The sequence below is a fragment of the Mus pahari genome, chromosome 12, assembly GCF_900095145.1.
Source record: "Mus pahari chromosome 12, PAHARI_EIJ_v1.1, whole genome shotgun sequence".
NCBI lineage: Eukaryota > Metazoa > Chordata > Mammalia > Rodentia > Muridae > Mus > Mus pahari.
In genome coordinates this window covers 28,725,091-28,752,838 of record NC_034601.1, presented here as the reverse complement: position 1 = coordinate 28,752,838, position 27,748 = coordinate 28,725,091, and the positions used below count along the sequence as shown (strand labels likewise).

Below are 27,748 nucleotides of genomic sequence, written 5' to 3'. Positions count from 1 at the left end.
AGGTACAATCCCAGGGACACTGTAAATAATAATGCATCCCTGACACAGTGCTACTCAGAAGTTCAGATACATGCTTGATGAATCGAGGCCATGTGAATCGAGGCCATGTATGATATGACTGCTTCTACAGGAAATATCCGAAAGTTCTGTCATTAGAAGGTATGGGGTTTGGGGCAGGCTATACGATGGGTGGTGTGGACACAGAGGACCCTGAGTTCTATCTGATAGAAGAGGAGGTGGTACCAAGAACTCCTTAGATGCGGAGCTGGGGAGGTGGCTAAGTCAGCAAAGCTCTTGCTGTGCAGAAACCAGGAGCTGAGTTCGGTCCTTAGCGCTCACATGAGAAGCAGAGTATGACAGCATGCTCCTATGCGCTTCACACCAGGGACAAGCAGACAGCCTTATTGAGTTAGTGAGTCCCAAGCCTAAGGGAGAGACTCTTTTCCAAAAGAAAGCAGACAGCTTCTGAGGAACAAGGGACATGTTGGCCGTTGGCCTCCATTTGCATCTGTGCACTCGTGAACCTGCACATGCGTGCGCGCGCGCGCGCACACACACACACACACACACACACACTCACCATAGAAAAAGAGTTAAGATGTACTAGACAAAAAGGATGGAACATTTTTGTATTAACCAGCTAAGAGAATAATGGTCTGGGAATAGTAAAATTCCTCTCCTAAAGCACGCTTTGGTAGATCGAAGGATCAGTCACACCCTAAGGCCCTGTGCTCTATTTCCACGCACTAAGAACTCACTTGAATGCTCTCTGAGAGGTGCCAAGGAATCCAGACTTTCGGAAGAAGATGTAGATGAAGAAGATGAAGACTCCGCGTAACTCCTCCCACCCATCCCTGAGTCACCGCCTCCGCCGCCACCTCGGGGCTGTTGTGCAGCATGTGAGGACTGAGTCAGGCTCCCAGTGCCCCCGGCTTCTGGATGCAAAGCTGAGCTTTCTGCCGCATCTGTAGATGTTTTATTCTTGGTGAGGATCCACCGTCCTGTGCTCTCTCCCCCACCAATGGAGGGGTCTGATCTAAACTCAGTCACAGTCAGAGGCTTGGCACTTCCATTGCCCGCTTCTGAGCTGCTGGCAAGCTCATGTCTTCTGAAGGCTGTGAGAAATCACAGGAGGAAAGGCCATTAGAGGATCTGGAAAGGATGCTTAACAACTGAGATGTGCTCTCTCAGACAAGTTTGCTTCTGCCAAGGAGCCTTGAACAGTGTTTATATGGGTCACCCTACACACATCATCATGTTCCAATTTTTTCTCTAAAATTATTGGATGTCAGCAACATTGTAATCTTAAAGATAAAGGCTGGTGAACAGGAGACTTGTGAGCGACATGTGCAAACAGCAAGTTATAAGCCAGGGTGTTTCTGTCCCTTGAGAACGTGGCTCAAGGGACAGAGTCATTACATCTAGCAAGTTCAATGGCATAAATAGCATAGGAACAGCATTTTTTTTTTTTCTAAAAAGAAACCCAGCTGGAATATCGATAAACATTCTTCTGCTTCTAATATGTGGTAAAATAAACTATCAGGAGTAAGCCAAACGATGAATTTGGAAAATATGTTTATGTCTGACAACTTATTTTAAAAGATGGTCTAAAAAAAATAAAATAAAAGATGGTCTAGACACAAAGTCACTGGATCCAGCTATAACGAGCAGGCTAGGGCTCCCTCTGAAGATGACATTATAGAATAAAGGAAGATGACCAGTCAGCCGTGAGAACTCCAAGGCTGAGGTCTCCACTCTGCTGAGTGAGCTAAGAAGGTATGCTTGATTTTCTTAGGCCCTCCAAGTCGTGGTGTTCTCATCTTAGGGACGGCACTTTTCCACACCCAAAGATAAAGAAGCTAATAGAGGCTCTGGCGTCATCATAGTCACATATCCCTTCAGAAACTGCAAATGGTCTTAAAGGGGCCCCCTAGAGATACCCAACTATATAAAATGTCCATGGGTCAAATAAAGGTAGATTACTCACAGGGGGCGTCACTCTGCCAGTGTATAGATGGAAGTCCATATCCATTTTCTGTGGACAGCTCAGCGCCTCCTCCGTCTCCCAGACGCTCAGTCAGTCCGCTGTTTGTCCTTGAGTCCTTTACAGAGGGTGAAGAGTGGACTGCCACTGAAGTTATACCGAGTCTGGAGTGCTCAGGGAAGCCCTCTGTCTCATGTGCAGGGTCCACACTGACCGGCAGAGACCTCAGCGTTCTTGGGACGCCGTTAGTGTATGTGTCAGTGATAAGCATGCTCTTTGTCTGGGTGACTGATGGGTTTTGGAGAGCGGTGAAATTATTACCATTCTTTATACTTCCAGAAGCTAAGGCAGAAGAAAAACCGTGCTTCAAAACTACTTGAACGGCTAAGAAAATCAGGGTTCTATCTAGGTACAAATAATGGTTATTCCATTTGATATGATATTTTAACATGATTGGTATAATGGAGAGCAGACATTTGTATTGTGTTGATACATGCAGGTACACCTAGGGGTACACCTAGGGGACCCTCCCTTTCTGTCTCTTCAGTAGTTCTGAGTCTCACAGGGCTGGTTACAGTCGGATTCCTCACCATGCACAAATTAAGTTTTCTATTCGAGCTAAAAGGTAGATAGGAGAAGCCCAAATGAAGGAAAAACTCAATTTGTTTTCTATAGGGAACTGCATGCCATAGCTTAGTGATCCCACAGGGTAGGCCACCGAGATAAGGCTGTGGCTGCTGGCTTGTTTTTTACCAATGTAACCCTTTTGTTCAAATGCTATCATAGACTAAAATCCAGTCCACACCATGAATCAGGGTTGATCCAGTGTACGGTGTGCAAACCCTGAGTCAGCACTGGGACTCTGCAGAACACAGTCAGGGCAGTGCTGGCTTATGAAAGGGGTTCCCAATCATCAAAGGGTCTGGAGTATTCCCTAAGTCATGGTCAGCATAAAGCTTGTGCTTTGAAAGGCCATTCAAAGGGCATACATCAACAGAACTACTAACCAACAGGGGAATGGATTAGTGCCTCAGGAATTTTATTTAATTTCACCTAAAAGCAGACAAACTCTATTACTGTAGATACTAAGTCTTACTAAGCTAGAGAGAGTCATCTTCAAACCAGAATAATACTCCAGGAAGTACTCTAGAAATCCAAAACTCTAGGCCCGGGACAGTTTCTTTCTGATCAGTGAAATGGATGGATGTCCTTGGATAACTGTCAAGAGCCACAGGGATTCATATATATATATATATATATATATATATATATATATATATATATATATATATATACAACAGGTCAGAATGTGACGTCTGCTCCTCATCACAGTGGCATAGCTGAGAGCATCAGAAACTTTCCAAGGGTACTTGAGAACTGACCTAGCTGGGCAGTGGTGGCGCACGCCTTTAATCCCAGCACTTGGGAGGCAGAGGCAGGAGGATCTTTGAGTTCGAGGTCAGCCTGGTCTACAGAGTGAGTTCCAGGACAGCCAGGGCTACACAGAGAAACCCTGTCTCGAAAACAAAAAAGAAACAAACAAACAAAAGTAAAACAAACAAACAAAAAAAGAGCTGACTTCAACAAGGTACCTTAAAGACCTTGAAGCCCTAACACCGGAGGGCTGAGGCCATAACTCAGTGGTAGGGCGCTTGCTCAGCATGCACCAGGCCCTGTGTTCAAACCCAGAACCACACAGTACCCTCATCACAGGCAAGAATAAGGTGCAGGAAAGCTGGGGAACAAAAGGGTGGCAGGCAAGGAGAGAGGGTGCTTTCTCTTTCTTTCCCCACATGAAGCCAACAGCAACAAAGAACCGTCTAGACCCCTACCGTGAAAGGCTTCAGCTGTCAATCACGGCTCTGGAAGGGGAAAAAAGGAGCTGCTATTATAAACAGTTCTTTGAAGACCAGTCTTATGTGCAGTCGTGGCCAAAAGCACAGACAGATTTTAGTCCAAGAGAGAAAGTATGGGGAAATGGGGCCCGGAGAGATGGCTCAGTGGTTAAGGGTACTGGTTGCTTTTCCAGAGGACCCAGGTTCAATTCTTAGCACCCATATGGCAGCTCACAACTGTCTGTAACTCCAGTTCCAGAGGATCTCTGAATCACATACAGGCAAAACACCAGTGCACATAAAAATAAAAATTAAAAAGTCATTAAAAATTAGACAGAGGGGCTGGAGAGATGGCTCAATGGTTAAGACCACTGACCGCTCTTCTGAAGGTCCTGAGTTCAAATTCCAGCAACCACATGGTGGCTCACAACCATCTGCAATGGGGTCTGATGTCCTCTTCTAGTGTGTCTGAAAACAGCAATGGTGTATTCATACACATAAAATAAATAAATAATTAATTTAAAAAGGAATAAAAAAAATTAAAGTATAGGAAGGAAAGGTTCCTTTTACTCTCGTGCAAAGTCATGAACTCCCTGACAGTGGGAACGCAGCCTGCTGCTCTGATTACTGGAGCTTAATAAGAACAGGCGCAGGTGCAGGCTATCCACAGAGACCGTGCGTGCAAAGGCATCCAGCCCTGCTGGAACACAAACAACAAACAAAAACCACAGGGCTATAGAAATGGCTCAGTGGTTAAAAGCACTGACTGCTCTCCCAGAGGACGTGGGTTCAATTCTTAGCATCAACATGCCAGCTCACAACACCTGTAACTCCAATATCCGATACCCTCATCCAAACATACATGCAGGCAAAACACACATAAAATAAAAGTAAAAAACAAAACAAAACAAAACAAAACAAAACACCAAAACAACATAAAGAGCAGCACTTTGGGAAATGGAGAATGGGGAATTGAATTTGGTCAAAATACATAATATGCATATGTGGAATTTGTAAACAATAGAAAAGAAAAATTGTCATGTGCTAAAAAAGAAAAAAGCCACCTTTGTCTAAGAAAGGAGTGATAAAGATATGGATATGTTCCATAAGTGGTCTCTAATTTACTCTAAAGGTATTTTTATTTCTAATTAACTGCACTATGTCATCAGTTCAATATCCCCATCAAGGCCCAGAGGTGGTGGGTAGCCAGGACTCGACAGTTAGGAGTGTGTGTTGTTGCACTTCTGAGTTCGAGGCCAGCCTGGGCTACAGAGTGAGCTCCAGGACAGCCAGGGCTACACAGAGAAACCCTGTCTCGAAAAACCAAAAAAAAAAAAAAAAAAAGGAGTGTGTGTTGCTCCTTCAGAGGACCTGCGTTAGGTTTGCAGAGCTTACAACTGCCTGTGGCTCTGGCTCCAGAGATCCCAACATCCTCTTCTGGCCTCTAAGGGCACCTTTATTCATGTGTAAAACCCGCACACACACGGGGGTTGCACATTGTGCACACGAGCGCGCGCACACACAATTACAAATAAAACCTTAAAGACAAAACCCATTGTGATGGCTATATTGGATTCAGCTTGGAAAAACCCAGACCCACCATTTTGGTAGTGTTAGCCAAGAAATGGCCACAGAGATACAATCACAACGATCACAGATGCTGAGTCACAGAGGAAAGCAGCTTCATTCCCCTGACCTCGGGACTGTGCAGCCCACGGTCACCCACGTCATCACTGTAACAGCTGCCCTGGCTGCGCATGCGATGCATGCTTTAACCTTGGGAGCCTGAGGCAGGAAGATCATGAACTGGAAGCCAGTTTGGTCTACACAGCAAGTTCCAGGCCCACCTCAACTGCAGAGTAAGCCCCGCTCTGCCCCGCCCCGACAAAACAGCGATCCTTAAGGAAGCAATGGCAAAGCCCCAGGCATCGTGCTATTTGCCCGATTGACAATTTCCATTTAATCCTCACGGTATAGCTGCACAATGAGTGTGAACACTTCTGCAAAGCAGTGCCTCTAATAAAAAAGGGAATGCTTGAGCCAGGCAGCGGTGGCGCACGCCTTTAGTCCTAGCACTCGGGAGGCAGAGGCAGGAGGATCTCTGTGAGTTCAAGGCCAGCCTGGTCTACAGAGCAAGTTCTAGGAGAGCCAGGGCTACACAGAGAAACCTTGTCTTGAAAAAGGGATCGGAGGACACTTGCTTAGTTGGTCCATAGGCACTGCCTCTGACCCTGCACGGGCACCTGCACACTAGCTAGGAACCCGCAAGCTGGCATTAGAAAAATGACTTTGAACCTTGGCAAAGCCAAAAATAAATAGAAAATTAAAAAGAAAGAAGGAAGGTAGGATGGAAGGAAGGATGGAAGGATAAATCTGGCAAGATGACTGAGCAGTAAAGGCCCTTGCTACCAAACCTGACAGCAGTTCAGTCCTGTGTGCCATGGTTGGAAGAAGAACTGAATTTTTCAGTTTTCCTCTGGCTCCCACACACTATAGCAAATGCACTCCCCTATGCTAATAAACATCTTTAAATACATTTTTTTAAAAAAAAAAATGGAATACCATCACCCACTGGGACAAGGCCTGAGCTAAGTTCCTAGTGTTTGTAACAGGCCACAGAGGCAACAACTGCTCACCTGGTGGGAGCACATGTCACTTTCTGTCACATTGCTCAACCTTATCGGCTATTCAGAACTTCTCAGAAGTAAAGCGGAGGTGGCTGGTATTACAACAAGGCAGACTACATCCAAAGTCTTTTATGTCATTTCTGTCCTCTCCCTTCACAAAGTGACATCATCATAAAGCCATTTACCTGGACTGCAACAGCTCAACTGCCCACAGGAAAGACTCCCATAAGTCAAGACCCATTATTCTGCCCCAGCTCTTACTGAGTCTACAAAATGTCACCTTCAAAGGACATTAGCAGGACTATCACAAAACCAGCAATTGAAAGCAGTTTCTATTATGATCTTCAGCATCCCTTACATAAATATTCCTCTTGGAATCACTGCCCGCCCACTGCCTATGGGCTAAACGGTAAGCTGACTGTCCGACAACAATCCCACGCTCCACCCAGCTTCCCTTTGTGCCCCCATTTCCAGGAAGCTCACACTAAATTTAGTGCGGAATTGTAGTCACTCACACAATTCAACATACACATTTGTGCCTTCAGAACAGAGCTTCCTCCCCGCCCTCCTCACCGGGGCGGGGCCACTTGTTGCTTTGTTTATAGCCCCGCCCCCAGGCCAGGACCAACAGTCAAAGAGACCAGGGAAAGTCTAGAGAGGCAGAGAGGCAGGAGAGGGTGGAGAGCAGCGCCTTATAGTCTAGTAGCCCCCTGGCTCGCCCTCCTGGGCATGCTTCGGTGCTGTAAGATGCAGATTCTATTCAGATACAGAATAACTCCTGGCTACCCAGGATATGGAAGACGCTGTGCTGAACAGTCTGTTCTGCTTTGTGTTCTGTTGCTGTAAGAAAATACTGACCAAGAGCAACTCGGGAAAGAAGGAAAGTTTAACTCATTTTATTGTGAAGTTCTAGGTAAAAGCCTATCATTGAAGTAGACCCATGGAGGAGACCCAGGAAGGAGAACCATGGGTCTGGCTTGCTCAACCTGCTTTCTTTTTCTTTTTTCTTTTTCTTTTAAAGATGTATTTATTTATTTCATTTATATAAGTACACTGTAGCTGTCTTCAGACACATCAGAAGAGGGTGTCAGGTCTCATTACAGATGGTTGTGAGTCACCATGTGGCTGCTGGGAACTGAACCCAGAACCTCTGGAAGAGCAGTCGGCGCTTTTAAACACTGAGAGATCTCTCTAAGTCCTTCAGCCTGTTTTCTTACAGAACCAGGACCCACAAAAAACAAACAAACAAACAAAAAACCCACAGATTTGCCCCATAGGACAATCAGATGGAGGTATTTTCTCAATTGAGGGTTCCTCTTCCCAGATAACCTTAGTTTGTGTCAAGCTGGCAAACACACACTCAGCACCCCACACCGTGTTCCTAGGCGGCAGTAAGGAGGCCCAGATGACACAGATTGAGTATGTATGGGTCATTCAATGCTGCCACCGTTCAGATCAAAAGAACCTCCCGCCATGCCCTTAGCTCATCGTCCGTAGGCACATCTCCTGAGGGACATTGCAGACCTGGCTGGTTTAAGTGTTGGGCTTTTCCCTAGGTCACACTGCTAGAAAAACCACAAGCTCTTCCCCTGAATGAGGACCCCATTGCTTGTCCGAGTTCACTGAGCAGGTTGGTAAGGCAGGCCGACTCCAAGTCTGCCGTGGCAGGTCCTGCTGGTCCTCCGTAGGCACTCTGGCCTACATCCCCAAAGCTCCTGTGTCAGTCTCGGGCTCAGAAAGGGTTAGTAGAATCTCATGAAGTCCATTCAGTAGGAGAGGTTTACAGAGCTGTCTGGGTAGGCTGGACGGTGCCAGGTTGACTTTAAAAACAGGGCAGAGGTTGGTTTCCTCGTTGGCCTCAGGTGCTCCCTGGGGTATGCTCTCTGCACTAAAGTCCTCTGTAGTGAACACTTTAGAGGGCATTAAGTCTGACATCACCTACAGCAGAACGCCCAGGTCACCAAGGAAGAGAAATTCTTAGCAAGACTCAAGGACAATGAAAGTCGGCAAAACTGCAAACATTAGACACGGAAGGTTCTAGAACAGCAGTTCTCAACCTGTGGGTCTCAACCCATTTGGAGGTCAAACAATCCTTTCACAAGGGACACCTAGGACCATCAGAAAGCACAGATGTTTACATTACAATTCATAGCAGTAGAAAGATTACAGTTAGGAAGTACAATGAAATAATTTGATGGTTGGGGGGGGGGGGTCACCACAACATGAAGAACTGTATTAAAGGGTTGCAGCATTAGTAAGGTTGAGATCCACTGCTGTAGAAGGACAACTACCCAATGAATGAGGGTCAGAGGCTGGTTGAGTGGCTCACATCTCTAATCCCAGCACTTGAGATGCAGAGATAAGCAGATCTCTTTGAGTTCAAGGTCAGTCTAGTCTATATAGTGAGTTCCTGAACCGTCAGGACTATACAGTAAGACCCTGTCTTACCTATTTTTTTTAAGGAAGAATGTGAGGGTCTGTTGCCTTTTCGCCTAAAACATACAGAAGAAGAGAGTCCAGTCCCGTAAAATTAGAAACGTGGATTCATTTCAAATATACCACAGTACTAGGTATAATGTGTATGGTTAACACTAAATGACCCTGACCAGAATCACAGTAGAGATTCCTCAGGAATACAAAGCGGGTTGTAAATCACCAAGCCACAGAACCCAAGGCTGCACAGTAGCGTAGCTTTTGTCTAATGCAACCAACTCTTATGAATAATCTTTTTTGGAAAAGGTTTATTTTTTATTCATGCAGATGTGTGTGTTTGTGTGAATGTACCTATGGATGTCTAGAAGAAGACACCTGACCCTCTGGACCTCGAGTTACAGATACTGTGACTTCAGTGCCACCTGATATGGGTGCTGAGAACCAAACTGGGGTCCTCTGGAAGAGCAGGAAGGACTCTTAACCAGTGAGCATCTCTCTAGGCCACTTACGAATAATCTTAAAAACCAATCTCCTCCAAACATGAGCCATAAGTTCTGCCCACACCCTATCAGCAGGGACTGGGCCTTTAAATAGGTGTTCCAGAGATCTCTAGGCCCAGTCTTCTCTCTCTCTCTCTCTCTCTCTCTCTCTCTCTCTCTCTCTCTCTCTCTCTCTCTCTTGGTTTTTTGAGACAGAGTTTCTCTGTATAATCTTGGCTGTCTTGGAACTCACTTTGTAGACCAGGCTGGCCTCGAACTCAGAAATCCGCCTGTCTCTGCCTCCCAAGTGCTGGGATTAAAGGTGTGCGCCACCACACCTGGCTCTGTGGGCCCAGTCTTTGCTTTGATGACAAACACAAGCTCCCAGTCTTGCCAAGTACTTAAAAAAAACTAACAAACCTGTGCTGTCATGGTTGAGGGAGTGGAACATAAGCCCCCACCCACCTCAGGCTGAGGAGCTCTTGATAGCTGATGCTTACTAGGGTGAAGACTTGGTTTCTTTCAGGAGATGTGGTCCCTGGTTGACCATGCTCCAATGGATGGCCTCACCCATGGATTTATGGGCAGCAAGGACTGGATCCAGGAGGGAGGGAGGGAGGGAGGGAGGGAGGGAGGGAATCTGGAGGAGTTGGACAGTGATTATGGGGAGGGCTGAGCATGATTGAAATATACTGTATGCATGTATAGAATTCTCAAAGAATAAATAGAAAGCTATATTTATTTTTAAAACTAAAAACAAAAATATAAACCCTGACTTAAAAAGATTTTGAAGGGCAAATCCGGCCACTGTCTGGCCTCTCATAGCCCAAGGCTAAAACCACAACCTGAACTGCATGGAGAGGGGCAGTTTACAGCATCTTTTTGGCTCTCCCCCCTGGGAGATCTGTGAGCACCCCTTCTGCCCCCCCCCCCCCCAATTCTTGATTACTGAACACTGTTCTAGAAATGTCCTCAAGAGGGCTACAGTCTCTGGGCAGGTAGGCATCAGTTGACCAGGTCTGACAAGTCACATAGTGGTTCAGAAGAAACACCAGTAGCTTAGAGTAGCTTAGCTGGGTCTGGTGCGTCGGAAGTGGCACGGCAGAATGGGACAAGACAGTTCTCTACAACCACAGGGCCTAACAAAAGTCACACAAACACCTGTACTGTGTGAGCTTTTGAATCAAAGCCGGGAAAACACACGCACCTATTTTCTCGGCCATCAAAGAAACTGCTTTTGCGAAAACAAACAAACAAGACTCAAAAGTGCTAATCAGACGGCGCAACGGTGTCTGGCCCACCTTTCATTCAAGCACCCTGGCACAGAGCCTCTCTTATAAGCGCACACCACAGTCACATGTAGTCTTTGTTGTGTGTGTATAGAGAAGGGGAGAAAAGGAAAGGGGTGGGGACACAGCAGCCACCAGACCAGCTGATACTTTCCTCAGTATTTTAAGTGAGAAGCTCAATACAGAGATAAGCTCCGCTCTCTGTACTTCCAACCCAAAGCACTTGGCACTGAAGGAATGGCTTTTAAAGCATCCTTATTTACTTATTGTTGCCCCCTTAGTCTGACACAGCATTTGGCCACCTGGCTATAGGCATCCACTTGGGGGTTATTTTGAGATTGGAGGGTTCAGCTGGGGACAGGAGTACTCACACGATGGGTGGTCTGAGGGAGGAGGGTGACTCTGAGTCCAGGAGAATGGTGAATTTCTCTCCTGGGAGAGCACAGTTGGCTCCCCAGGTTCCACAGCAGGGAGGGAGGCTTTGTGGGAAACCAAGGTGCCAGCCACTTGCATGTGCATAGTCCCTCCTTCTGGGAGCTCCCTCGTCCTCTCCAGGAAGCCTGGGGATGTCCCACTCTCTGTGTGAGACGAGGTGATTCTTCTTTGTGACCTGGAACTGCTGGTTGACTCAGGAAGGCTCTCCAAGGCTGAAAGCAGACAACAACAGTTAAAATCCCACCAGTGGGACTTCCAAATGTCGCATTCTCTCTAGTGGGCTCAGACTCGGATTTCATGAAATACACAGATGTGTGGAGAAGGCAGGAAGAACTACCCATTCTAGGAAACTAGGAAACTGCAAGAGTGACCACCAACCAAAGATTTGCCTCCCCCCCCCCCATCCCTGAGACAGGGTTTCTCTGTATATCCCTGGCTGTCCTCACTCTGTAGACCAGGCTGGCCTCGCTGATGATGGTCCCTCAGGGAAGAGATTATCAGTAATGGAGTCAGCTGCTGCCAAGCCTTAGACTATTTTGGGGTGGTTCTCAATCTCTAGGTCTCAACCTCTTTGGGGGCGTCGAACAACGCTTTCACAGGGGTCACCTCAGACCATCAGAAAACAGATATTTGCATTACAATTAATAACAGCAGCAAAATTACAGTTATGAAGGAGCAACGGAAATAATTTTATGGTTGGGGTCACCACAAGGTGAGGAGCTGTATTAGAGGGTCGCAGCATTAGGAAGGTTGAGAACCACTGTTCTACAATTTAGAGATCAGTCTCGGATCATGAGGACTTATTCCTCACCTTCACCAAGGGCCCCAGGATGGACCAGAATTCAACACATGCAGAATTCCCAACACTGGACAATGAGCCAAACCAGAGAGTATCACCCGCAGGGCTTCTGAGCTCGACAGCCTTCATGAATGGCTGGAACACAAAATGCCTTCATGGGAACGGAATGCCCCCAGACCATCACAGAGTATGAAACCAGGGAGTCACCTTCGATGGCTTCAGCTTCCATCTGAGGTCCTCACCAGCTCTCCACCTTCTTTCTTTTGATAGGAATCTTTTTCCATTTTGCTTTGTTTTGTTTTTTTGAGATAGGATCTGTGTAGCCCTGGCTGTCCCAGAACTCACTCTGTAGACCAGGCCAGCCTGGACCTTAGATCTGACTGCTTCTCAACAGCTGGGATTAAAGGCATGTGCCATTGTGCCTGGCTTAAGGATCTTTAATTTAAATTTTTGAGCTAGGGGTCTCATGTAGCATAGACTGGCCTCAAACTCAAAGATAACCTTTAACATTTTTTTATTCACTTTACATTCTGCTTACCACCCCCCTCCTGGTCACCCCCTCCTACAATCCTTCCCCCATTCCCCTCTCCTTCCCCTCTGAGTGGGTGGGTGCCCCCTGGGTATACCCTCACCCAGGCACTTCAAGACTCTGGGAGGCTAGGGGCTTCCCCTCTCCCTGAGGCCAGACAAGGCAGCCCAGCTAGAAGAACATAGCCCACAGACAGGCAACAGCTTTTGGGATAGCCCCTGCTCCAGTTGTTTGGGACCCACGTGAAGACCAAGCTGCACATCTGCTACTTATGTGCAGGGAAGGGTAGGTCCAGCCCATGTATGTTCTTTGGTTGGTGGTTCAGTTCAAGGATGACTTTTAAGAACTTTTAAAAAAAGATTTGTGTGTGTGTGTGTGTGTGTGTGTGCGTGTGTGTGTTTATGTATGTATACTTGAACATGCATGTGCATGCCTATGGAAGCCGGAAGAGGCATTGACTCTCCTGGAGCTAAGTTGCTGTGGCTTTGAGACATCCAATGTGGGTGCTATGAACTGAAGATGTCTCCTCTGGGAAAGTGACTTTAGCGACTGAGCCATCTCTCCAGCCCAATCTTGAACTTCTGATTCTCCCGCTTCCTCCACCTTCTGAATTCTGGGAATGCACGGGTGTTTTATAAGGTGCTGGGGACTGAATCCAGGACTCTATGCCTGTTAGGCACAAGGTCTCCAGCCCTTCCTTTGTGAAGACTCATTGCTGAGCAATTCTTTAGCTCTTAGTCACCTGGTCAGCCAGCACTCGCTGTTTAGATGCCCACCTGATAGATAGTTCAGCTCACTTCAGGTCCCCTTTTACTCCCATATCAGACACCTTACAGGCTGGCTGCCAGAAGGCTCCTCCCTCAGACTGTTAACACTATCACTCCACTGTGCAAAAATCCTTCAGTGAGTCTTCCCACCACATCAGGTAAAAACTGCCTGGCTTGCAAACATCCCGTGCCTACCCCGAATGCAGGAAGCCATGTGTTCTTATGTCCTTATATCACTGCTCACTCTAGGCACACCGTTCTCAGCTGTAGTGCTCGCTCACCAACACATAGATTTAGACTTTCCACACTTGGAACCCTGCTGCCCGCTCTCCATACACTGGGTTGACTTGTCTGCCCGCTATTCTCAGTGGGGGAAAGTCTTGGTGGGGAGCTTCAGTTTCCAAAGCCTCAAACCCAGAGTGACCCGGACCTCACCAGGCTGCTGGAAGGACTGGGAGAGCAGGCTTGATGCTATGTAGGGGTGTGCCTGATTAGCACTACATTTCTTGTCTTCCTTCTTAGGTTGAGCTGCACTCGGAGAACTGCAAGTCCTTCGCTCAAGTCCTAAGCTACCAACGGGGAAGATTGAAGCAGCAAGAACCACTCAAACTCCATCCACACAAACAAAGCCTTCTTTCCCACCGCCTCTGGGACACATGACTGTGTGGCAGGATCCTGGCAGGCGGGAGGAGGTGAGGATTTAGACTGCCATGGAGCATAGATGTCACAGGACCAACCAGTATGTTCAACAAATCTGCACCTTCCTCCCTGGTCTGACTTCACAAGAGGGGCTTGGAGGAGGATTTGCCTAATGCACCCAATGCAGAACCTCGGCACGGACACAGTTGCCCTGGATGTATGTGTGTGCTGGGGAATGGGGCAGAGACTTTGTTTTCAAGGACTGGACATGCGTGAATGAGCATCAAGGCACACACTCACACAACAAGCTGCTGTGGGCCGTTGGCGCCGTGGTGATCTCAGGCGAGGGTCCACGGTGCAGACCGGTGATGTCTGCTCTGCCGGAGGAAGCCATGTTGCTCCACTCAGCACTTGCCTCGGGGAGGAGAGGGGGTTTTTCTGAGCCTTCTGAGGAACTGTGGCTCATTCTGGCAGTCTGAGTTATCACTCCCTTTCTGGAACTTGAATGGTCCTCCTCTTGTCTTTGATAAAAGGGACTGTATCCTATGTGGGGTTCGGTATTGTTACTTTCCAGCCAATGGTTCCTTGTGGCGACTGAAATGACAAATGCATCACTGAAAACTCAATGGCTTTTTTGTTTGTTTGTTTTTTGTTTTTTGTTTTCCGAGACAGGGTTTCTCTGTATAGTCCTGGCTGTCCTGGAGTTCACTCTGTAGACCAGGCTGGCCTGGCCTCGAACTCAGAAATCTGCCTGCCTCTAACTCCCGAGTGCTGGGATTAAAGGCGTGCGCCACCACACCCAGCTGTTTTTTGTTTTTTTTGTTTTTTTGTTTTTGGCTTTTCGAGACAGGGTTTCTCTGTGTAGCCCTGGCTGTCCTGGAGCTCACTTTGTAGACCTGGCTGTCCTCGAACTCAGAAATCCGCCTGCCTCTGCCTCCTGAGTGCTGGGACTAAAGGTGTGCGCCACCACGCCCGGCTTCAATGGCTTTTGAAAAGCAAACCAACCCGAAGAAACCTTCAGTACCCCGAAATGACCCTTGGAGCTTATTGCTGACCGAGTGACTGACTGCTTACAAACTCCATTTAGGGGTTAAGGTGATGGCGCCTCACTAAGGAGCACTCCTTACTCCTACAGAGTATGAGAGTCCAGCCCAGCACCCACATCCAGTGGCTCACAACACCTGTGTCTCCAGGGACTCCGGCGCCCTCTTTTGGTCTCTGAGGGCACCTGCACACTCTTGCATTGCATATATGCACACACACACACACACACACACACACACATTAAAAAATTAAATCTTTATAACTGCCCCCCCCGTTTTTATTTTCCCGATTTGAGAATATTTCTCTTTGTGCTTCTTGGGCTTGCAGGCTGTGTGTGGCACCATGGAAAATTCTCAGTGGGGAGTGAATGAAGTCACTTCTATCTTTATATGCCTGGGCAAAAAATGTCAAAACATCTGATAAGCAGAGACTGCAGGCAGGCAGAACTATCATTTGCATCTAAATAGAACAAACGGGGGGGGGGTGAGGAATACGTTGTCTTTTAGATTACTATTGCCCAGAAGATAAAGTGAGCAAAACTCAACCCATAAAACCAACTTTGTAGCCACTTTAAATAAATATATATCATATATATAATAAAAAAGTGAAATGTTATTTTATTCAACATATTCAAAATATCATTTCAGTATGAACTTGAAGTATCATGATGGTAATTATATTTTCGTATTGAACTTTAAGTCCAGTTAATATTTTACTGTGCCCTACCCGTTTACGTGTGTGGGTGTTTTGCCTGAGTGTATGCCTGAACCACTTTCCTGTCTGGTGCCCTCAGAGGTCAGAAGAAGGCACTGGTGGGTGCTGGGAATTGAACCCAGGTCATCCGGAAAAGTAGCCAGTGCTCTTAACCACTAAGCTATCCCCCAGTCCTTTACTGGCCATGTTTTAAGGGTTCAATGACCACGGTCAGGCATGGCTGTAGCTACCTCACTACACGGCACTGGCCAGCTACACGCAGTGGCCAGCGACTGGGTTATTTGAGGTGGGTTGGGTGGTGATGACACAAACTGCCCTGTGAGATTCTGAGAACTTTCTAAGGGAGTTATTTCCTCTCCCGGTCCCCTGAGAATTACTGTTTTCATGGCTTGACTCTCTTTCCTGGAGGTGATAATTAGCAGGGGCTTCCTGGAGGGGCGGGGAAATCACTAGGGCCTCTGGGTTCCTCTGGGGGGGGGGGCGCAGCCTGCTGATGTGGGAGGGTGCTGCCAGAGGTGACTTTACCACAAACTCTCTAAGGTTTTGAGTGCAGTGACCCACCAGGTATGCTTGTCTTATTCTTCCTGGGCTGCTGCAGAGGTGCATGGCTTCCCCCCAAAGGACTGAAAAAGCACAGAGGTGCAAGGATGCTTCTCACCCCTTTTGGTTAATTGGGACACAATAAGAAAAATTACTCTCAAAGGAAATCAGAAAAAAAAAAAAAAAAAAAAAAGGAGGAGTTTCAGAAAGGCAGAGGGATGCCCCAAGGCTAGGAAGCCTGAGACAAAAGGAAGATAATAACCTTAGCTCCATTAGAGCCTTATAAAAAAGGCAGAGGAGGCCCAGCCTGGGAAGTGTGGCTGGCGTGGGAGAAGGCAGAGATAGCCCCTTCTTCAGAGGTCAGGAGTGGACATCCCAGACCCCTGTCAGCTGAAGGAATTCACTGTAGGAAGAGTGGCCACAGGCAAAGCACTGCTCACACGCAACCATGCTATCTCCCCGAGGGCAGACCAAAGATGTAAGAATGGAAAAAATGCACGCTATAAATAAAACTACATGGTTGACAATAGTCCCCTGCAGTGTCCTCAATAATCCTGCTACGATCAACAGCTAAAAATCCTGAATAAAATAGATGTTAAAAATATATATATATATATATATATATATATATATATATATATATATCTCCCAAATGCACTTCTGAGCTGGTGCATCGGGAAAGAATCAAATCCTTTGAGGCCCAAACCCAGCCAAGCCTAGGAACAAAGGCAGGTGAGCAAGGACTGAAGCCGACATCTGTTCAACATCTCAACCTTCTGAGGAAGGCAGGGGTGCAAGAGGTAGAATGTGTGAACTCTCAAGGAGGTCCAAGGGGAACCACTGTACCAGGTTGGAATCAGAAGGACTGGACCCTGGACAAAAGGCAAACGGAAACCAGCCCACAGAGGGACGGCGAGGAAGCCCAGCCAGCCAATCCTGGTTTAAGCCAACAGCTAAAAGCAACCTCACCGTAAAGGCTGTAACCACAAAGGTAATCTTGGGTGGGTGAGCAGCACAGGCTCACATTCCCTGTGTGATTCTCGGGTCCTGGAGAGTGGTGTTAAGCCCTGTGGATACATTGAAGAAGACTGCATCTTTTAAAGGTGATCTAGAGATCTAAAGATGATCTAAAAAGTGGTCTAAAGATCGACGGTATTCACAAGCCAGTAACGGGGAGACAAGGAGTGGCTGGGACAGTGCCTCGGGGAACCTTCTATATAGACATACCTTCAAAGCCATTCCTGTCACTTACTGATTAAATACAAGCAAGCAAAAGCCTCTAGTAACACACTGCAGTCCAACAACAACAACAACAACAACAACAACAACACACATGAGCCAGAAATAAAACATTTATGAACTAAAGTTAGCAAATCAGATAAGGTTTCCAATTGTAGAATCATGGAAGAAGATGTGTATGTTAACCAACACCTGAGCTTATGTGCACACACCCCTGTACAGACACACACCGTTTAAAAAGGGAGAGAGAGAGAATCCTAAAAACCGGGTTAAAAAGACAGAAATTAGAAACAAAAGTTTAGCAAATTAGAAAAAAGAAGCTGAACACACACTGAACAGAAATTTTATTTAATTGTTATTTTTTTTTATTTATGTGGGGGGTGTGGGTGGGCGGGTAGAAGAGTACATAGATTCCCCCGGAGCTGGAGTTAGTTCCTGCCGCCACGCCCTACCTGCGGCCATGCTGACTCCACCATTACCGACTCTAACCTTCCCGACCGCAAGCCGAGACCAACTCTTTCTTCTTTAAGTTGTCTCAGTCCTGGTGTCTTCTCAGAGCAACAGAAAGGCGGCTAACACATCTGGTATCTTGATATAAAGTTGCAGAGACTGAAGATCTGGAAGAGTCATTTTGTAATGACTTCAACTGAACCCCAAACTGCCCCCTTGGTAGGTGGTTTGTTGCCGTTAAGTACAAAGTTGGTTTATGGGACTCGTAAGTAGTGGTGTGAGCTGGGGCCCCAGTGACATTTATAAAGCATAAGCGTGTGTGTGGCTTGTGACTCCACAGCCAAAGGCCTCATGACCTAGCTGGATCGTGAGCTGCTTAGTCCCAGATGCCCAGCCTCCATTGATGTCAGCTGTGGACATAATCTGCCATAGAGAAGAGGCCAAATGGACATCTCTCCAGAGCATCCAGAGACAAGATACACCTTGGGTCAGAACTGCTATTCCTGGTGGCCTGAGATCTGCTGGCTGTGGTTAGTAGGTACCTAGTAGCTGCCTAGATCGGTAAGAAGTAATTAAGTGTCTCTTTGTGCCTTAGGTTCTAGCTTTTCCCACTTTAGGATCAGAGGTGGCCTCCGGGAAGCTCGGCCAAAGCTACCTCATTCACCTTTCCAGCCCAGCTTCTCTTTCAGAGACAATCATTCAAACCCCTGACCACGGAGCCACACCAACCGCTGGAGCTGGCACGTCTGCACTCTTCAGCCACCCTTGAAGAAGAATGCAGTCCTTCTGGATTCAGCCCCTTGTGTCGGGCCAGAACTCGCCCCTGTACTACGAACACGGAGACTAAATTAACAAGAAAGTTACACTGCTTTGCTTGGATATTTACCCCCCAAGTTGACAGTTTCCACTTCTGTAGCATCTTAATGTTCTAAAACATCTGTGTGGGAACTGGTGTTCATGAGGGAAGCTGGCACAGTCTGGAATCGGATTTCCTAATTAGCAGCTGCTTCAGCAGCAATTCTTCCAATCCCAGCCTCATCCCAAGCACCTTCCCCAGCTCAGAGAGAGAGAGAGAGAGAGAGAGAGAGAGAGAGAGAGAAGCTTGGTACCAGCTTGTGTTTTGGGGGAAGAGTTGAAGACTAAGGCCTTTATTTCTCCAGCTATTCCATGAGGCAGGCCATTGGCTGGTCAAGTCACACACACAAACAAAAAACTATCCCTCTAGCTTTCAAACTTCAGGTTTTAACGCAACTTTGTTTCTCTCTGAGAGGAAGGAAATGGTGTCTATTGCTCCGGCTTTGAAACCAGACTTGCTGTGCCTACAGCTGTAGATTAGTCTCTAGGAGACTGAGCTAGAGGATGTCTAAACCAGCTTCCAGCAGAGATGATGTCAACGGATGCTGTAAGGAACCACAATAGAGAGTGGCATGGGTGTGGAGAACGAGTTTTTTGGGGAATGCGAAAAGTCTGCTTCCAACATGTGAAGTTGAGGTGATGTTTTGACTTCCAACAGCAAACATCTGGCTAATGCCTAGGACCGAAGACAAAAACGAGGGATGGCAGATGGGGGATGTAGGTGGAACTGAGGATCAGGTCTGATTTAAAGGATTTCAATCTGCCAGCGGCAGGGACACAAACGACAAGGATGTAATTTCAGGGCCTTGGAAGAGGAAGGTGGTATAAGCTGAAGGATCCCAGGGGGCCACCGGTACCAGTCCTGCATAATGGCCATTTAGATGTCTATTAGAGAAGGATGAAGGTCCTGGGACTAGGGTCTGTAGCCGTATTGCCCTCATCCCCGGCCCTGGAATGCCCCAACCCTGACACTCTCTCATTGAAGCACCCCACTGCTCCCAGATCCTGAACTTGAAAAGCCCCCTTAGAGCTTTTGTCTGGCATCTTGCACCTATGGGATCTCATGTTTATGATTGAGTTTCTCTGTAATTGTTATATTTTTCCTAAAATTGGAGTGCTCACATAGGGAGGACAGAAAAGTCTTAAGGAAGAAGGAGATATTTTTCCTCTCCCCTTTCAGTCCTTTTAGCAGGTGGATTGGCACCTACAGAAGAGAGGCAGAACACAGAGCTCACAGGTCCTTCCCACAAGAATGAAATTATGCTTTTATCCCAAGAGAGCCAATTAAGAATCCCACACATTTCCCTAACCTCAAAGCACTTTAAACAGGAGAATTCAAGGGGCCTAAATTATCCTTCTAGATCCTTACATTCTGAGTGGGCAGTCATGTGGGTAATTCTTCCCTCTTTAATAGAAGGGGAAACTGAGGCACGGCCCTGAAGTCACCAGGCAGGTTAACGCTGAAAATGGTGGCAGATTGGAGACTATCGGCCCCCACACCTTTATGTCTGGTGTCTTTCCCAGTTAATCACAGATAAAACCAGCGGGTGCCCAGAAGAGAAGCCCAGATAGCTCCTCCTGAGTTAATTGACAGTGTGTGTCTAAGTCACTTGCTACAGCTTTGTACTGATCATTCTGGCCAGTGGCTAGGTTAGCACTGGCGTCTCTTGTAGTCCTCTCTAAAGGTGATGGGTCCTCTAGGAATCGTGATAACGAATTAAGTCTTAGCTTTGGATGGTAGGACAGAGGCGCAAGAGGGAGAATTACAGTTCTAAATCCAATGTCTAGCCAGCGAGTGGCACGTATGGATTCAAAGTATCGGCTCTAACTCCCATAGGGATGGCTACTACTCTTGGGGGGGGGGGGCAGCAAGGGCTAGGAAGATGTAGACGGACTGGAGTTTAGTATATGTGCTGCCAGCAGGAATGTAAACATGGTTCTGCCGCCATGGAAACAGTACGGCAGTCCCCACAAAACTTAAACACAGAGTTAGCATATGGTCTCCAGCAATCCCACTTCTGGGTCTCTTCCTCGTCGGACGGACAGCGGAGACCTGAATAGATATAACTGACACCCATTCATGGCAGCAGTATCCGCAGCAAGCCAGAGATGAAAGCAGGCAGTGGAGGAGAGGGTTAACAGGATGTGGTATGTGCAGACAATGGATATCCTACAGCTACCAATATATGTAAGCAAACCAAGCCAGACAGGACCAGCTCTATATGGTTCCACGCGTGAAGTACTTGGAACGAAAACTTCATCGAGACGGAAAGCGGGCCAGAGGTTACCTGGGGCTTGAGGCCAAGGACTATTACTTAAGAGTTTCTGTTTAGGATGAGAGGTTTTTGTAGCTGAATGTGACGGGTGCAATCACATTGTGATTGCTGAATGGAACTTGGAAATGGTCAAAGCGGTAACTTTTATGATGGGTATATTTAGCCGCATTGAAAACCATCACATATATTTTTACTGAGCACCAGCCATAGGCTGCAAGGATGAGTCAGACAGGGAGAGCTGCTGTAAGGGCTGAGCTGTGTAAATAAGTCAGCTGAGTCCCTCTGAGGTGTGAGAAGCCTGGCAGCAGCAGGCAGTGAAGCAGAGCTTCTGCCCCTGGGAGTTTGCAAGGCAAAACCGGGGGCTGGAAAACCCTCCTTCCTCCCAGAGCTGCCGAGGCCCTCCCCAGGAGGAGTCTCCTGGCCTTCCCCTTCCCAGGAACCCTTCAAATGAGGGGGATTTCAGACAGGATGGCCAGGGGTGGGGTACTCGGGGCAGGCAGGAACCTGGATGTGTGTGTGTGTGTGTGTGTGTGAAAGTGGGTAATCTCCCCAGAAAGACAGCCGCCTACCCTGCTCAGCCACTCCAGGCTGTGTTTTGAACTGCTGCTGCGGATGTAATGATTTGGGGTGGAGGACATTTGGGAGCCAAATGAGTTTGTGTGAACAAAAGACTCAGCGGTCAACGTGGACAGTCCAGGACCCTCAGGAACCTTGTTTCATTCCCTGTTCCTATTCTAAAAGGGGAAGCCCTAAGAAAAAAAATCACACACATCACAAAGCCTTTGGATGTAGGCCTGAGGATGACTTTTTTTTTTTTTTTTTTTTTTTTTAAGTCCCTTGGGGCACGCTCTATTGACGAAGAGTGTCAAGTTGACAAGGCACACTACCATCGCTGCCCATGAGAGCCAGCCTTTGTCAGCTGTTCACGACCCTGTCCTTTCCTCTCAGGGAGAGACAGATCTGGAGATCTGAACTCAGTCAGGCTAGGACAGGGGCTAGCCTGGAGTTGGAAGACTAGGGTCAACCTCCCAGGAACAGGACTGGCCAGGAGGGGCCCTTGAGGATCACGATGGAGGGAAGTAGCCTATTCAGGCAGGAGGAAAGTAACTCGTGGGACTGTGTGTGTGTGCACACGCGCATGTGTGTGCATGCATTTGTGTGTGCATGCGTGTCCTCCAGAGAGTCTTGGGATGGAGGGCCAGAAGGCTCCCACTCAGTTAAATAAGAGCACACAAAAGCTTTCTGCAATGGGTAGTCTACCTTGTTTGGGGAGGGCACCTAACCTTGCATTTTCTCTGCCCCTCTCATCCTTTAAAAAACAAATGAAAAGGCTGCCGCAGAGGCTCCTCAGCCAAGGGGGACCCCTGGAAGGATGCCGAGGCTGGCAGCCTGTGCCATGCCTGGCTAAGAGCTGAGGAAGGCATAGGGCAAGAGCAGGCCCCTGCTCCTGTGTGCTCCCTGTGTTAGCTCACACCCAGAGAGGAAGCTGTGGCAGGGCTCCACCAAAGGAGACTTGCCAGGTTAGTGAAACAATGAAGAGGCAAGGGAAAACATCCTGGTTCCGAGGAGGAAGAGGGGGAGCGAGAGGAGGGCCGAGAAGGGGCAGGAAGAAACTGCCTGGGTGTGAGGGGGACTTGGGGCTAGGGCTTTGAACATTTACACAGCCCTGTGGGGGACTTTTCTAAGTTCTGCAGCTAATGTATTCCTAGACCTCTGTCAAGTGGCCCCGGCCTCTAGGGAATCGTAGAAATCTAATTTGTTTATGCTTGTTGGAAAATGAATGGAGCAGACCCTGGTAGGCACAGGGTTCAGGAACTGGGGTTGGGGGAGGAGTTGGGGGAGCAGGGTTATTAGCTCTCTCTGGGTGCCCCCCTATGGACCCCAATCAGGCATGAATCTTTATTTATATTTTTTATTTTTTGAGACAAGTTCTCTCTATACAGCCTGAGACAAGGTCTCTCTAAATAGCCCTGGCTGTCCTGGAACTCACTCTGTAGACCAGGTTGGCCTTGAACTCATAGAGATCTGCTTGCTCTTACTTGTCGAGAACTGGGACCCAATGCATGTGCGACCACACACAGCTGGCTAAGAAGTTTCTTTAAAGGGGGAGGAGGGTCACACTCCCATCAAATAGGACCAACAGGTTTCTCCTAGGTGGGCTCCAAGGGTGGTTCACCAAGGATACTGGGATCTAGACAGGTTTTATAGCCCAAAGGAGGATGCTAACTAGCTCGTGCTGCTCCGTGTAGCCCACAGCCGAGAGGAGAGGAAGAGGATGCCGGCAAGGAGTGAGGAAGAGTTGGTGGGTAACTAGTGGCAGGTGAGAGAAGTCAAGTACAAAAATGATGGCGGTTCAGCGTGAATGGGAGATGAAGGAAGGGCCACCAAGAGCAATAGGGGAGCTGGGTAGAAGGGATGTCACATCCCATCTGGCAGCTAGCCGAAGGGACAGGCCTGAGGTACTGAGAGGAGTGAAGCTCAGAGAAGGCAGGTGAAGGCAAGCTGCCCCCCCCCCACACACACCTTTGCCCTAACCTGGCTGTTTCTTAGAACCAGTTCAGAACTAACCGCCTCTCCAGAGCCTCGTACCCCTTGAGAGACAACACCAGCAGCACCTAGAAATAAAGCTCTTCTCCCTTAGGACCACACGTTTGCTCTGGGAGACAACGTTCACCTACTTGATCACATTCTTACTCTCTGATCGTAATCCTATGTCTCTTTCCAGAGACTCTATAGCTCACAGGAGGTGCTGCCCAAACAACCCCCAGGGATAAGCTGGAGGCCGAAGGCTAAGGGAGCTGTGAAGGATGCCTCTCTTGGAGGGAGAGAAGGACAGGGAGGACTGGTCACAGCAGCCAGAGACAAGTGAAGGGACAAAGCAAGAGAGCGTTTAAAAAGGCCGCTGACGTTGACTACAAACGTTCCTTTTCTCTTCCTTTCCGACTGTCTCCCCATCCTGCCGTGTCAACCTTCATGAAGCCCTGTCTTAGACTAACAGTCTGATACAGCATTAATAATAAACAGTGTGTACATGTCTACAAGGCATGTCCATGTGGTTTTATTTCAAGCTTACACCCATGAAATCAACAGGACGGGTTCTGTTATCTCCGTTTTACAAATGTGGGGGCAGGTTCAGAACGAATGATATGCCCAAGGTCTTCATTCACAGTACTATGTTTATGGATGCCTTCATAGTCATAATTGTTAAGAAATGGGAAAGATAGTAATGGCCCCATTAAAAAAATTTTTAAATACATTTACCTTTTTTAAATGTGCAATGGTGTTTTGCCTGCATGTATGTCTATGTGAGAGCGTCAGATCTTGGAGTTACAGACAGTTGTAAGCTGCCATGTAGGTGCTGGGATTTGAACCCAGGTCCTCTGGAAGGACAGTCAGTGCCCTTAACCACTGAGCCATATCTCCAGCTCCTAATGCCCCATTTTTAACACAACTCTGAGACACTAAGAAGCAGCACCTCCCCTCCCCGCCCTGCCTCGCCACATGGCTAGACAGAGAGGGGGTTAAGACCAAAGTCCTCTGACCCCATGTCAGAGACCCTGAGCCACCGTTGCCATCTCTCTACCGGCCACCACAGACAACAGCACTCTAGGACCGCAAGGCAAGCCTGTACTATAAATAATTCCCTACAAGCCACAAACCTCACCCATGAGGGTAAGAAGTCTCATCGGGATAACACTTACACCAGCATTTCTGTTCCTGCTCATGTCACTCCCCAAAGTCTGACAAGGTTTAATATGTGCACATACCCACACAGACAAGCACATATGCACATAATCGAAAATAAAATACACATGTTTAAAAGAAGGACCTGCCCTGAGGTTCCCACCCAGGAGAATGCCCACTGCACACAGAGTGGCAAACCTGCCCCTCAGAGGTTTATTACTGCGCAACCACACCTCACGTGACTGCTTCCTTCCCATCCCATTCCCTTCCTATGGGATCATCCCATCTCAGCTGGTCCCAGGCAGGGGTGGCCAAACTGAGATTTTTCTGGCTTTGAGTCTGGCTCTTTCCGCTCTGTTTAAGGCTAACGGTGGAGAGTTCTAGGGATAAGATGGATGAGGATGGCAGAGCTCTGGAATAGAGGAAGGCCAGAGGTCTCTAGGATGCAGACTTGAGCCTCTTGCTTTTAGAACTGGTACCCTGTCCGATAAGACACCCAGTGGGCGACTGTGTGCGTGGCAGGGTGCTATCAACGGTGTCTGTGCTGACTGTATTTCATCAACCTGACACAAACCTGGACACACCTGGAAAGAGGAGAGGTCAAAAGAACGGCCCCCATCAGATGGGGTTGTGGGCAAGTGTGTAGGGGCATTTTCTTGATTAGCATTTGAGGTGGGAGAACCCAGGTTGCCTGTGGGCAGTGCTGCTCATAAGGAAGTGTTTCCAGGTCATATAAAGAAGCAGGCTGAGCAAGCCCAGGCCAGCAAACCAGTGAGCAGCGCCCCCCACAGTCTGCTTCAGTCCCTACCCTGACTTCCCTCCATGATGGGTCATAAGATGAAATAGACCCTTTCCTCCCCAATTTGGTTTTGACCCAAAACAGCAGAAACCAAAGTAAGACAGTGCCCAGTGCAAACAAGCCCTAGTTTTAGCAGCAGAAGAACTTCTAGTATTTATAGTGCTTTCCTGCTGGGCCCAGAGCTGGGGGCTTGACAGGGCAGATGGCCCAGATACTCCCTGGCTCTTTAATTGCCCACTTAAGAGATGAGAAAACAATGGTACAAAGAAGCTAAACCTTCAAAGTCCCATAGCTGGCAAGTGGCCGCCACCAAGCTTGGATACCAGCTGAGGTCGATGCCAGTAAAGGTAGCAGAACTCTAGTCACACACTGGAAGTCTTACTCTATGATGACAATAAATGCCATGGTGGCCCCAGAGGCTCTAAGAATGAAACCTATTTCCCAAATGAAGTTACTCCATCCCCTTCCACTTCCCAGGGAGAGAAAACAGAGGCGTTAACCCCGCCCAAGGCTCATCTCTCCCGGCAACAGTCTAGCACTCTCTCCTGTGCACTTTTTCCTCTTTCCTGAAATGGGGATGCTCCCAAGGATGACGGTAGCAGGGTACCCCTGAGCACCAAGTCACACTACTCATCTTCCTCCTTGGCCTTTACCTCCCAATCTACCAAAAACACTGAACCTCTTCTTCACCTCCAGAAGCCCGGCTCCTCCCTCACACAGGATTTCTGAGCAAGATCGGAGCCCCTTTTGCACCCTGCCCCCTAGCCCCAATAGTCCCAGGAAGGAGAAACATGGAAGTAGCCCAACCTGCTATCTCACCTGTATGCTTTCCTCAAGAACGCCACACATAATGCTACTAAGTTCAAGTACCCCAGAACTTAAATACAAAGCAGAAAGAACTCTTCTGTTTTTAGCAGCCTCTGTGGATTTAGCAGATGGTCTTTTAGCTCCCTGAGGGATCTGGTAGCCATAGCCCTACAGCATGGGGTACAGCCCTGCTACAGTCCCTCTAGGGCATACAGAGGAAGTGTGACCTTGTTCCAGTTTTCCTGGCCTTTCAGGATCTAGTTGTCCTCATAGCCAACTGCCTTCCTTCCAACACTGACATATTAATGCATTTGTGATTGGGGGGGGGGGCTTCTGGAAGGGACACCTGTGTCAAGCCTCTAAGACAGGAGTAAATTTAGCATTCACACACACACACACACACACACACACACACACACACACACACACACACACTGACTACTGGTTGTGGTCGTGTGATCCTAGTACTTGGGAAGGTAAAGGAGCAGGATTCCAAGTTCAAGGCCAGATTGGGCTACATAGCGGAACGCCGCCTCAAAAAAACGACAAAGCAAAAGAAAACACCGGCTACTCTGAGGAGCAAGCGGGCTTAGCATCAGAGTCTAGAGAGGGGGTATTGTCGCCCTGCAGAATCGGGTGACCTGAATCACACTTTAAGGTCACTGTGGCTTTCCTGAGCGTCGGTTAGTGGGAAAGAGTGGACGGGGTGAACGGAAAGGGCCAGGGAGACGCAGCAGGCAGAGTCCTGGTGTATTTTAGAAGCACAACCAGCCTGAATTATTCTCCCAAAAGAATGCAGACGGCCAAGGAAGGAGACAAGTAGAGGGTGACATCCGGGCTTCTGGGTTAAGTGGGTGGGTGCTGCTCCTGACACGGGTGGCTGGCTTGAAGGGGAGACTCAGTGAGCGCTAGATCTCTCTGATAGTCTTTCTCCATTTCACTGACCAGTCTGCCAGAGGGGTACCACATCGGGTGCCACCCATGCTCACCATGCCACACACAGGCTGCCCAGCCTCTTCCTCCCCAGTCTCCCTGTCCCCGCTAACCTGGATCTAACCAGGGCAAAGGATGTGTCAGCAGAAATACACTAGCTTACTCTCACAGGTAGACAGAGAGCCCCCAGGTGTCATGGCCAACCCGAGGACGGTACTGAAGTGTTCTTCCGACCACAGCCAGTTTCCAAACCACCACATTTCCCACTGTGCTCCCCCCCCCCGCCCTGGCTGGAGCCCGGGGCCACTGCTTCTTCCTCTTGTCATCTAGACTGGGTGCTCGCCACCCAGGCAGAGCTAGCTTCCTCTTCCTATGTGGCTTCAATAACTGCCCTTCCAGGCTGAACCTGACCTGGCTTCTCTCTGGGTCAGGTCCCCACTATCAAGGGACTGCAGAATTCTTCTGCTGGGACCTGCTGCCTGTGAGTCTTTACAGTGAAGAGCTGCAGCAGGAGACACCTCCTTACACTCAAGGACAAGTCCTCTTTATAGCCTCCCCTCCCCTCTCCCCCCTCCCCTCTCCCCCCTCCCC

General features: G+C 48.2%; 1 protein-coding gene across 3 annotated transcripts in view; it reads right to left on the bottom strand.

Moving 5' to 3' along the window:
- Heg1 (heart development protein with EGF like domains 1) overlaps positions 1 to 27,748 on the bottom strand; it is an 81,820-nt gene that overhangs the window by 47,331 nt on the left and 6,741 nt on the right. For 2 of the 3 annotated variants that reach the window (XM_029544424.1, XM_029544422.1), the window contains exons 2-4: positions 11,019 to 11,294; positions 1,988 to 2,326; positions 759 to 1,115 (exon numbers count right to left, since the gene is read on the bottom strand). In XM_029544424.1, coding sequence (XP_029400284.1) covers positions 759 to 1,115; positions 1,988 to 2,326; positions 11,019 to 11,294 — 972 coding nt within the window. Of the gene's footprint in view, positions 1 to 758; positions 1,116 to 1,987; positions 2,327 to 11,018; positions 11,295 to 14,116; positions 14,449 to 27,748 lie in introns of those variants that run through there. The other variant, XM_029544423.1, reaches the window with a different exon arrangement.